General features: G+C 37.8%; 1 protein-coding gene across 8 annotated transcripts in view; it reads left to right on the top strand.

The window, feature by feature from the left end:
- LOC124551057 overlaps positions 1-12,845 on the top strand; it is a 186,311-nt gene that overhangs the window by 154,792 nt on the left and 18,674 nt on the right. For all 8 annotated transcript variants that reach the window (XM_047125979.1, XM_047125947.1, XM_047125989.1 and 5 more), the window contains 2 exons: positions 5,750-5,899; positions 9,951-10,108. In XM_047125979.1, the coding sequence (XP_046981935.1) occupies positions 5,750-5,899; positions 9,951-10,033 (233 nt within the window). In that variant the 3' untranslated portion in view covers positions 10,034-10,108. The remainder of the gene's footprint in view (positions 1-5,749; positions 5,900-9,950; positions 10,109-12,845) is intronic.

Raw genomic sequence — 12,845 nt, 5'->3', positions numbered from 1 at the left:
AAATTCCTGTTAGATTACAAATTACAGATGTAGTTGAGAGAAAGCATTGATGTCTCATGTGTTCTGACTTAGTTGCCTTCCTGAGTATGATGCCTTTCTGTACGGCCACATTCATGTTGTTGTAAGCATCCACCAGATTCTTGTACTAGCATTTGAAGTTCAGCAACAATGTTTTCTTTATTATTGTCCGTTTCATTCAATAATACATTTACTTTTAAGCTTAAGTTGCAGAGGAGAACCATTGCTACGATAACAGTGATTCAAGTATGGCCCATATGTTAGGTTGTATAACACAGTAGACATTGAATTAAATTGACTAAAGGAGAAAATTTTTAAAAAAATGCAGCCGAGGGAGTTGAATGATGTGATTATAGACCTCTAAAAAAATGAGATAGACAGGAAATGCAAAATAGCAAAGTAGGATTGGCTTGACGAGTAATGTAAGGCTGTAGAGGCGTGCATAACTGGGGGAAAAAGAGAGTTTGTGTATAGGAAAACAAGAGGCATCTTTGGAGAAAAGTGATCCAGCTTTGTGAATATCAATAACTCCTGTGACAAGGCAGTACTAAGCAAAGAAGTGAAAGAACAAATGAAAACTTTGAATTTTGCCAGTAACAATATAATTCTGTCATAGACAGCAAAAGGATTTTGAAGAGATGTTGAATGGAATGTATATTGCCTTGTGAAGAGGTCACAAAAGTGCTAGGGGTGTGCAGTAAGTAATGCAACACGTATTTTTTCTCAGTCTGTATCGGATGAAAATTCGCGTAATGTATGTCAGTTAGAACATCAGTGTGGCTCTCAGTTGGGGTGTAAAGCCATCCCTCTTTAAATGTGTGGAAGTCATTCAAGTGTTGTAAAATCTATGCTCTCTGTTGTAGCTTTTTAACAACTGCATCTCCCAAGCCAGATTCTTTGAGATCTGCCATGTCTTCATCTCCTGTCTTTTGCTGCAATCGGTGTAGTTCTTTGAATCTATTGATACAGTATATGAATAAGTGAACAGCTGATCAATTGTGGCTACATTCATAGTAATGGCTAGGAACTTGCACTTAGTCTGATTAAGAAGAAGAAGAAGAAGAAGAAGGATATATCACACCACAAATATGACTCTTAGGGCTGTTGCAGCAACAGTGAAGATGCCACCAGTGGTAGTCCCCGGGTGCTGATGGCAGACTGAGTGTGGCGGTGGGGTTGGGGGCAATACTTGGTTACGTGCTGTGCACCTACTCCGGGGTGTGAATTATGCTGTAGTGGCAGGTTGGAGGGATGAGGAGGAGATAAAAGCCCTGAAACGCCTTCCAGGCAGTCAGTTCATCAGCACAGTAGATGATGACAACATGGTTGCTTGGCTATATATCACACCCATTGTCCACTAATGTCTGGCTGTTTTCCTGTGAAATATTTTATGTTAAATTACACATTGAGAAGTTCAAGAATCCTTATTCCGAAGGTATATGTCTAGAATGTTGTTTGAAATCTGGTACTACGGAAGAACACTGAAGACTAGATGGGCAGATCAAGTTACCTACCGGGAGGTTGTGGATCACACTGGTGAAAAAAACAAATATGTGACAAAAATTCACAAAACAAGTGATTGATTAATAGAACTCATTCTAAGGCACAAGCAGTCTCAGTTTGGCTATGGGGGGAGGGAAGTGTAGTAGTTACTGTAGAAGGAGACCAAGGCTTCACTCTAGAAACCAGGGTCAAATGGATTTCGGTTGTAGTAGCTATGGAGAGATGAGGCTTACACAGGATATAGTAGTGTAACAACAACAACAACAACAACTGTTGTTTTATTTGTTTGGTTTCGTTTCTTACAATATGCTAATAATGAAATATTTTGTTCATGCTTCTTTGCAGATCACAGAAATTGATGTGAATATAAGGTACTGCCGGTAGTGCCAGGAGAGTGCATGCGTAGTAGACTAGTTGGACCAAATTCTAGTGTGAAAACTGATGTGGCTGCAAATAAATCTCATTCACAAAGCTCAAAGCTGTCAAAGTATCTGACTAAAAATTGACACTTTAAACTAAACAAAAATTGTATATGATAACAAGTGTTTATGATTCATGACAGAAACTGAACAGCCTGGTACCAGGTGGCTATAATTAATGTGCAGCTACTCACAGATGTCTAGTGTGGGCTGTAATTATCGTATAGCAGCGAAACTTAGTACATATGCTAATACATTATTGTAGAACTGATTACACTGGGAAGAAACCTTAGTTCCAGTTGTGGCCACCAGGTCTAAATCTGGTGCTGTACAGTTTGCATCACAGTATGACATCTGCAGTGTCATTTGACAAATCATAACGTGGGTGAAGAGAATGGCTATCATGTAAAGAGACCGTGCACTGTTAGTGGAACTGTTTCATGTGAATGCCAGTGATTACAGGGCTTCATTGAGAGAGTATTTCTGACTGAAAGATCAGAGGAGATGGCCAATTTCATTAAAAGAATATGATAATGAAATTTAGAAACACAGGTGACTTTCATGTAGCACATGGAAGAGGAAAACGTCCTATACCAGTGGAAGTTGTTGACTTTTGCTGTTGTTTCAACTGACTAAGTAACATGTGCTTGGATAGTGTTATTGCTGGTGCAGTGTCATGAGAATTGTCCATCCCATGGTCAACAGTATGGAAAATTTTATGGTCTGTTTTACAACAGTACCCATACAAGATCGATGGTGCAGCATCTGAAACTTTATGATCCACTGCAATGTTCCGAATTTGTTCTTCGATGCCTGGCATGGATCCAGGTTGATGAAATGCGGCTGGGCAATATTCTATGGAGTGGCGAGGCACATTTTACATAAGGGGATGCTGTGATATGCAGAACTGCCAAATTTCAGGTACTGTTATTCCACATGCTGTGCTGGAAGAGCAATTGCGCTCACTGTTTGTGACTATGTGGTGTGGATTCACAAACACCTTTATTCTCAGTTCTTTCTTCTTTGAAAAGAGTACACCCAGAGGGCCTGTCAGATGCAGTACTGTGACATCTGCACATAATCGAAACCTCCTTGTACAGCATGTGATTCCTGCTTTGGAAGAGCACAGCTGTGTGAAACCACTGTTTTTATGCAAGATGGGGCAACATCTCATGTTGTTTACCCAGTGAAAGATCTGTTGAATACAACCTTCTATGAATGTGTTACCTCTAGAGATTTTCCAAATGCATGGCCTACAAGATCACATGATGTAAACCCATGTGAATTTTGGCTCTGAGGATATGTAACAGAACCTGTTTACCAGGGACATGTTCGGTCTCTAACTGATCTGAAGGCCAGTATATAGGAACATGCTGCTCAGATTCCTCTTGGACTGCTGCAATCAACTGTTGAACATGTTATTTTACAGATGCAGCATCTCGTCAGTGTCTCCGTGCTCATATTTCTCATATTGAACAAATTGTGCAAGCAACAGTGAGTAATAAAATACCAATATTATGCCTTTCTCACTTATTTAACATTTTCTGCCCACTTCCCGTTCCTAATCCATTTCATGTGGGAACATATGGGAACGTATATGTATGTCTTTCTTGCATTCACAGTGCCAGATTTGCACCTGGTGGCCAAAATTTTCCCATTGTAAATTGGTTTTGCCTTAACGCATTACAGCATATACCAAGTTCCACTGCCATATGATAATTACACCCCACACTGGACCTCTGTGAGTAGCTGCATTTTAATTATAACCATCCAGTATTTATGCACATTAAACTTGTAAATGTGAAGGTTCTATCTCAAGTGCTTTGCCTTTAATATGATAAATTAAATTTGAGTATCACAATTAAATTTCCTGGTTGGAAGACAAACAGTGGATATAGTTGAGAGAAAACGTCTGCATTGCTTTACTGAGTATGATGCCTTTTATATTCTGATGTTTGAAGTTCAGCAGCAGTGTTTTCATTATTAGTGTCTGATTCAATCGAAGATACATTTACTTTCAAGCTTAAGATGCATAGGAGATCCATTGTTTGAAAAACAGTGATTCAAGTATGACCTATATGCAAGGATGTGTAACGCAGTAGATACTGCACTTAAATCCAGCAGAGGAATCAGGCATAAAAGGAATACAGACTTCTAAAAAATTACAGTAACATAAAGTTCAAAATAGCAAAGCAGGAATGGCTAGATGAGAAATGTATGGATATACAAGCATGCATAACTATGAAAAAAATATATTCTGGCTATAGGAAAATTAGAGGCACCTTCGGAGAAAAGTGATCCAACTGTGTGAATATCAAGAGCTCACATGGCAACTGGTATTCGGCAAAGAAGTGATATCTGAAAGGTGTAAGGAGCATGTAGAAGGGCTCAAGAAGATAAGTTAAATTGAAGGCAGTATTATAGAAAGGAAGGAGGAAATAGATGAAGATAGGGTTGGGAGATACAATAGTGTGAGAAAACTTTGAAAGAGAATTGACGGATCTAAGCAGGAGCGAGACCCCTGGAGTAGACAACTTCCCTCAACATTATTGAAACCCTTGGAAGACCCAGATGTGACAGAATAATTCCATCTGGTCTACAAGAGATGTGAGGCAGGTGAAATGCCCTTGGACGTCAAGAAAATTTAACAATTCCAGATCCAAAGAAGGTAGGTGCTGACAGGTGTGTGTGTGTGTTACCAAAATATCAGTTTAATAAGTTATGCTTGTAAAATACTGAAATTTACAGAAGAATGGAAAAACTGGTAGAAGCTGAACTCAGGAAAGATCAGTTTGGGTTCCGGAAAACTGTAGGAACATGAGTTATCGTAGAATGTAGGTTAAAGAAAGGCAAACCTATGCCTATAGCATTTTTAAATTTAGAGAAAACTTTTGATTGTGTTGAATGGAATACACTCTTTGAAATTCTGAACGCAACAGGGATAAGATACAGGGAGTGAAATGTTATCTATAACTTGTACAGAAACCAGATCATAATTATAAGAGTCAAAGGACATTAAAGAGAAGCAGTAGTTGAGAAGGGAGTGGAACATAGTTGTATCTTATCTTTGATGTTATTCAGTCTGTGCAAAGGGAATGTGTTGTATCTTGAGAAGAGATTATAAGAAAAATATCAACAAAAATAAAACAGCTATAATGGAATGGAATGAAGTTGAATTAAATTAGATGAAGCTGAACTAATTAGATTAGGAAATCAAGCACTAAAATTAGTTGATGTATTTTGCCATTTGGGCAGCAAGTAACTATTGATGGCCAAAGCAGAAAGGGTATAAGATGTATGCTCGGTCTGGTATGAAAAGCAAATCTGGAAAAGAGAAATTTGTTAGCAACTAATATAAATTTAGGTATTCAGAAATTATATATATTATATGTTTGAAATTTTGCTGCGCACGAAAGTGAAAATGGACAATGAGCAGTTCAGACAAGAAGAGAAAAGCTTTTGTAATGTGGTGCCACAGAAGAAAGCTGAAGATTAGATGAGCAGATCAAATAACTAATGGGGAGTTTTTGAATCACATTGGGGGAAAAAATGTGGCACAACTTGGCAAAAAGAAGGCATAAAGGAATCATCAGTTTGCTTATGGAGGAAAGTGCAGGGAGTAAAAAGTTGTAGACGGAGATCAAGGCTTGTCTTTAGGAACTAGGTTCAGATGGACGTAGGTTGCAGTAGCTGTCAGGGATGAAGAGGAAGATGGAGTAGTGTAATAACAAGAGCAGCAGCTGTTACACAGTATTTGTTTAGTTTCATTTGGTACGATTTGTTTTTACTAAAAGCATGCTTCTTCACAGGTCACAGAAATGGATGTGAAGATAAGTTATTGCACTCAGTGCCAGGAGAGCGCATACATAATGGACTGGATGGACCAAATTCCAGTGTGAAAACTGATACAGTTACAAATAGTTCTCACTCACAACACTCTAAACTGTTAATGTCTCAAGGTAATAACTTTCACTTTAAACTTAAAAAAATTATGTCTAATAATAAGTATCTTAGATTCATGACACTTAGAAATGAGGAAGCCTGGTATTTACACTCTGTAAATGTGTAAATGCGAAGTTTCCATTCAAGTGCCCTTCTGCAATAAACTTGGGTATCAGAATTAAATTCCTGTAATATACAAGGATGGTTTGATGAAAGAATGGAACATTTTTGTTGCACCTTCGTGATTCATAAGCTTGATTATTCCAAGGATCATATAAAGAATTTCAACAATTTACAGCATAGAATTCATTGTTGACAGCCATCTGAATTGGTCAATGTGTCAACTGCAACTGAAAATGGAGAAAACAAAGTTTCGTACTATTATTAAACCTTTTTGTGTCAATGACTGGACTGCCACACAAGTCTAGACAGAGTTGGATGAAGTTCATGTGGACTCAGTATCATCATTGAAGACCATTTGTTACTCAGTGTCTGCTTTCAATATTTATTATATTTACTTTCATTCTCAGAGCTGCTTCCCTTACCTAAAATTTTGAGAACTTTAAGTGCACTGCAACGAAATCCTGTTAATTGACTTCATACCTCATAATGGTTGGATTAAGCTAAGCAGCATTCAGGTCTTGTTCGCTGAACAAATATAGATAGCCTGCAGTTGAAGGCTCCCATTTGATCACTTCTCTCACTTAAAGACTGCTATTTGTCTTACACATCCTATCACAGAGAGAAAAACAACTTCCTTCCACTGAATCTTCCTTTTAAAATACTATGATAACAATCTCTCCAGCATGAAAAGTTACGTCCATTTGCATTCTTTCAAATCTTTTCCCAAGTGTACCTCTTTCAGACATCCAACTGTATAATTTTTCTTTCTTTGACAATTGAAATTTTGCAGTTTCAGTTCTTCACTGACTTATCTCCTTTGCAAATCTACACTTTCACTCTCCTGCATAAATTACATATTTCCTGCCTTGTTACTTGGAGGCGTTCCATTGGATGTAGCATGGTTTAATGCAGTTTCTTCATTACTTCTATGTATTCTTGGCTGTGATCTTATGAAAGACTTGGCAGACTCCTCCTCCAACTGTGGTGTTATTGCTATTAAGAAATGCATTACCACAATTCTAACTTCTTATAAATAACATATTAATAAACCATATACTGACATTAAACAAGTACAACATTGAACTGATCACATCAATAGCTTCTGACAGTCATAATTCTACCAAGGATTCTCAACACAGAATGAATATTAAAAGGACATATCATTTATCTCTTTGTAGACTTCTGTGCCCTGTCAAAGTAGGATTGTGATCGCAGGAACTTCTGTATTTGTGTCCAAACAGTACTTAATTTCGCAAAGTTCCTGCAATTGCCATCCCATCCCGAAGACATGAGCCTTCCCTCAGCGTGTCTCACCACAAATAAAAAAAAATAAAAAAAAATTTCCGCACAATATCTGTACTGTTACCTGCGATACTTTATTTTACAGTTTCCATTTACAAGTATTATTCATTGACGAGAAGACATAGGTATACACATCACTCCTCTTAAATGGTATTTATCACAGCTTTTACTTTGATTACCTAATCTCCTCTAGCACAACGTGATAACTAGTTAGCCGATAAGTTTGAATCAAAGTAGGTACTTTTAAAGTAGGTGGGGGCAAGCATTGCACGGCTACTTTCTGTCCTTTTACTTTAGAAAGAAAACAGTAAAATGAGACTGTTCAATTTTAATGACAATGGTAGCATGTTCTCTCTAACTGTTTCACCAAATTTATTTCTGATACAATTTGTTTATAATCCCACTTCACTTGTTAATTACAGCAAATGTGCTGTTGAAACAATGTTACAGTGTATGGAAATACACGTATGTTGTTGCTTTTATTTTATGGTTGATGACCATGCTCAACTTGCCTGATCAAGTGACTAAATGGTTGATGACCATGCTCAACTTGCCTGATCAAGTGACTAAATGATCACGGAACCTGTATGCTTGTATCCACACTACATTGATGTTTCAAACTCAGCAACATTTTTTCTTCATCTGCATCTACAACATTCTTCAGTTTATTTACTTTCAACCAGGCAAGATCCAGTGTTCATTAAACAATTATTCAAAAGCACAAATGTCTGCATTAAAATATTATTTTTAAATATTAACTGATTCTCTTCACTTAAGAAGTCTTAATTTCCCCACAGACAAAATTTGCAGATTGAGTTATGGCAATCTCTGGAAGGGGGGAAGAAGGAATTGACAGTCCATCTCAAAGTGCAGAGAGCATTATAAATATGTATTATGAAGAAGGGTAGACAAAGATGGGAGGCATCAGTGAGAGTAGTAGCTAAAATTAAACAAGGCTGCAGGACTCAGTGGTATCCCTGTCTTATTCTGAACCAAATTTGCAGCTGAGTCAACTTCCATTTTAACCTTTACATAAGGTACTGTAGATTCCTCGAATAAAAACGTGCACCTAGAGATTAGAAAAAAAATTGGACACATTCATCTACAAGAATGGTAACAGGAGTGATTTACAAAACTAATGTCCAGTTTCAGTGGCATCTCACTTGTAGAATCCTAGAATGTCTCTGAACTGAAGCATAATGACATGTCTCAAACAGAGTGATTGACATCCTAAAACCATGGATCAAGGTAATCAGGTGGTTACAGTATTTCTTGACTTCTGGAAAGGCATTTAACTCAGTTCTACACTTACATTTATTAACTTAAGTATGAACATATGAGGTTTCAAATGAAATTTGTGACTAGACAGAGGATTTCCTAGCTTTTTGCGGACGGTGCCATTGTCCACAATAAGTACTATGTAAAACAAAAACTGCACAAATAATTGGGCAAAACTTGATAATATTTCAAAGTGGTGTGAAGATTGGCTTCTTGCTTCAAATGTTCTAAAATGTAAAATTCTGCAGTTGGCAAAATGCAGCAAGTCACCATTGTAACCAGCTAACTCGTAGAAATACCTGAGTGTAACAATTTGCAGGGATATGAAGTGGATTGGTCATGTAAGCTGAGTCATGGGTGAGGCAGTTGTCATAGTTCAGTTTATTGGTAGTGTACTGGGCAGGTACTGTCAATCTACAAAGAGGACTTCTTACAAATCACTTGTGCATCCCATCCTTAAAATATTGCTCAAGTGTGTGGGATCTACACCAAATAGGACTCACAGGGGAAATTGAATGATACCAAGAAGGGCTTCACGAATGGTGGCAACTCTGTTTGACTCGCAGGATTGTGTCACAGAAATGCTAAAAACTGTGAATTGACAGATGCTCAAAGATATTAACTACCTCATGAAAGTTTACTTACAGAATTTCAAGTACGAATATTAATTGAAGGTTCTGTATATATTTTTCATCCCCATATATATCACTCATACAGCAGTCATGAAGACAATTTTATGCTAATTACAGCATCTGCTGACACTTTTAAACAGTCATTCTTTCCACACTCCATACATGAATGGAACAAGAAGAAACCCTAAAATGTGGTATAGTGCTAAGTACCTGAACCCACACACTTCACAGTTGTTTGCAGCTTATGTATGTAGATGTAGAATTTACTGTAAGTAAGACACGTTAAGTTGTGGAAAGGCACAATTAAAATGGTTGGTAGCAATCCGTCTTTTCCACATTGTTTATATTCCCACCTGGAGTTTCCATTGTTAGATGTAGAATTTGGTAGGTAGTACATTGGTAACCACTTTACCAGCTTCAATATAGAGATGATAAGTGCAGAGTGGGAAGTAACAAAGACTTCCCTCCCATCAGCATACAAAACACAGGACATTAAATCATGGTGTACTGTGAGTATGATGCTCCAAATGCTGCATTCCAGTGGGCCTTCATGCCACAAGAGATAAGCATGCATCATTGGATACACACTCCCTCTGTCCCTCCTTGCTTCTTGCCACCCTGCAATTCCTTCATGATTTCCTTCTGAAATTTTTATTCATTTATTTTATTTTTTAACATGAATTCAGGTTAAATTTACTGTTGAAAATAAAATTCATATTTCTACCATTTTCAGATTATACATATTATCGAAAAAGAACTAAGAAGAAACCTTGGCCATATATTATAGTGGAAAGTGACACTGATGAAGATGAATAATAATTCAACAAAATTTATGGTGATATTCAACTGCTGCTGTCATTGAAGAATTGTTTCCATCCAGTAATACAAAAGGCTAGTGAGAAGGCCATGTTACATTTTCTAATTAAATTTAGAATTACCTAAATCATTTTCACAATGACTTTATTGCAATGCATTCTGTACACTGAACTCTGTGATTGTGATTAGATAGTGGATACCGTATTTACTCGAATCTAAGCCGCACTCGAATCTAAGCCGTACCTGAAAAATGAGACTCAAAATCAAGGAAAAAAAATTTTCCCGAATCTAAGCCGCACCTGAAATTTGAGACTCGAAATTCAAGGGGGGAGAGAAGTTTTAGGCCGCATCTCCAAATCGAAACAAAGTTGGTCCATTGAAATATGAGACACAATTTAGGTCGAATGAATGACGATACAGCTACAGTAGTTTGGTTCGAGTCGTAACCTTAGCAGTTAAGCTTTACCAGGTAGCCATTGCTATGCGTCAGGTGCTCCATCCGTATTTGTACGAGTACCTTTCCTTTTTCACGTGCTTCGTCTGGTTTGAATTGATTGCATACTTTTCTTTTATCTGATAAGCGCTGTTTTCTTTGTTATAGGTGTTTACGTCACTCTAAGCTGAAAATGCATTACTGTACTGTGTCATGCATTGTTAATCGCTTTCTGATAGTGCATGTTTACAGCCTGTCGCGGCTAGCGGCATGGCTTGCTTTTGTGGGCACTACCACCGCTTACAATTAAAAAAAAAAAAAAAAAAAAAAAAAGAGGAATCGTCTCCTTAGTGAAACAATGGCAAGAGACTGCAATTTGTTGTTACTTTCTTTGATAATGATCAACAAGAACCGAATAATACACTGCGTATGATAGAAGATGTTCTGAACAAGAGTTTACTGAAAATTTTTCTCCGGTTGAAAACCTTTACAGGCGCCTCTTTAGTACATTACATTCCGCACAGAAATTAGAGTCATCTTAGATTTAAAAATCTAGTCAATTGCAGTGCTTCATTTCTGACTGTATCACTATTAGGCATAAGAATAATACGAATATAAACATTGCATGATATGTACATTCTTCCGCGTTTGCTGTTGTCTCACTCTAGTTTCGTAGTTTATTAGGCAGACAGGATTTAAATGAGATAGCAGCAAACACATAACAATAAGCAAACACATAACAATACATGGCAAAATGTTTATATTCGTATTATTCTTATGGTGAAGAGAGTACTGCATGTGATTCACAATTCATAGAAGTTCCTAGTAGCAACCATCTCTTCTCACAGGTAGCAAAAAATTCAGAACGTAGAGATGGCCATGTTGACAAACATCCCAAACAGTCTTGCCAGTCGGATTTTCGTTGTACATTGAAGTGCTGCTACATTCGAAGATGAACAATACGAAATTTGTATTTTCTTCGTTGGATAATGTATGAAAATGCAGTGGTCGAAACTCGGGGAGGAGAAAAAAAGCTCGTCTTCCACCATTTTTTAATTTATTTACTGACGCAGAGGATTTGGTGCCAGTATTTATCTTTGTGCCTACAAAGCATGCCTGTGTAGCGCTACATATATTCGACGGCATAAGTTAGTTGTGGCGGCACCCACCAACATTTTTCAGAATTTCCGCTTGTTTTGCACTCGATTCTAAGCCGCAGTCTGTTTTTTGGATTACAAAAACTGGAAAAAAAGTGCGGCTTAGATTCGAGTAAATACAGTAATTTGTGTGAGACCCGCAACCAATTACTTTTTAATGTTTTTTCGAAGTTGCGTTGCTATTCACCATGTAGCGGAGATAGGCACAGCAAAAAGACTTTCACAATTAAAGCTTTCGGCCAGTAAGGCCTTCGTCAACAACACACACACACACACACACGCACACACACACACACACACACACACACACACACACATGACTGCAGTCTCAGGTAACTGAAACCACACTGGTTTCAGTTGCTTGAAACTGCAGTCCTGTGTGTGACAATTATGTTGTCAAGATAATTAAAATAAGAAGGCACTTTGGACATTACTTGCTCGAGAAATTTTTGAAACAACGCAAGCATGGAAGTACTTCCAAAAGGTAGGTGTTGATATTGAAACAAGCCGAAATGAGAATTCACAACAAAAACTTTCTTTATCTCTTTTCCAGTGGTAATTGAAGATAGGCTTCTGCAAGTTCAGTTTTTGAGAAGAACTGTCCTCCTGTTAGGCAATCCAAAATTTCCTCTATACGTGGGAGTGGGTAGGAATCAATGACTGACTGTGAATTTACCATGTGTCTGAAATCCACACAAAGAGGGGCCCATTTGGCTTATGAATGAAACCATGTTGTCGTGTAATACATGCGCCACAAAGCATGTGCAGCAAAATTTGGGTTGCGCATTAGCTTTCAGTGTAATGTGAGCGTGAAAATCTTTTGCATATTCTAGAGTACTATTGGACAAATTTTGATAATTGTCACAGAGTTGTTAAATTGCGGCATGGGAAACTTTAGTGTCAATAGCATGCACATTGTCCTTTATGTCTCTTTCGAAGGAATCAAACGCATCCGTCCTGAAAATAATTGGGCTCATGCATGAGCGGACTACAATGAAAGGGAATTTCTTAGTCGTGTGTTTGTATTTTGCAGGTAAGCGATACATTCCAAGCACTGAAATGTTGTCAGTGAGATGTAGACTTTATGTTTGCAAAGGTGGTTGGCCTTCCCCCCCCCCCCCCCTCCCCTCAACCCCTCCCCCTCTCCCCATATGTCTCTGTAAGCAATGTGACAGAAGCTCCAGTATCCAGTTAAAAAGGTACTAACTGGTTACAAATTTGC

The sequence above is a fragment of the Schistocerca americana genome, chromosome 1, assembly GCF_021461395.2.
Source record: "Schistocerca americana isolate TAMUIC-IGC-003095 chromosome 1, iqSchAmer2.1, whole genome shotgun sequence".
Classification (NCBI taxonomy): Eukaryota; Metazoa; Arthropoda; class Insecta; order Orthoptera; family Acrididae; genus Schistocerca; species Schistocerca americana.
This window is presented reverse-complemented; position numbering and strand designations above follow the sequence as displayed.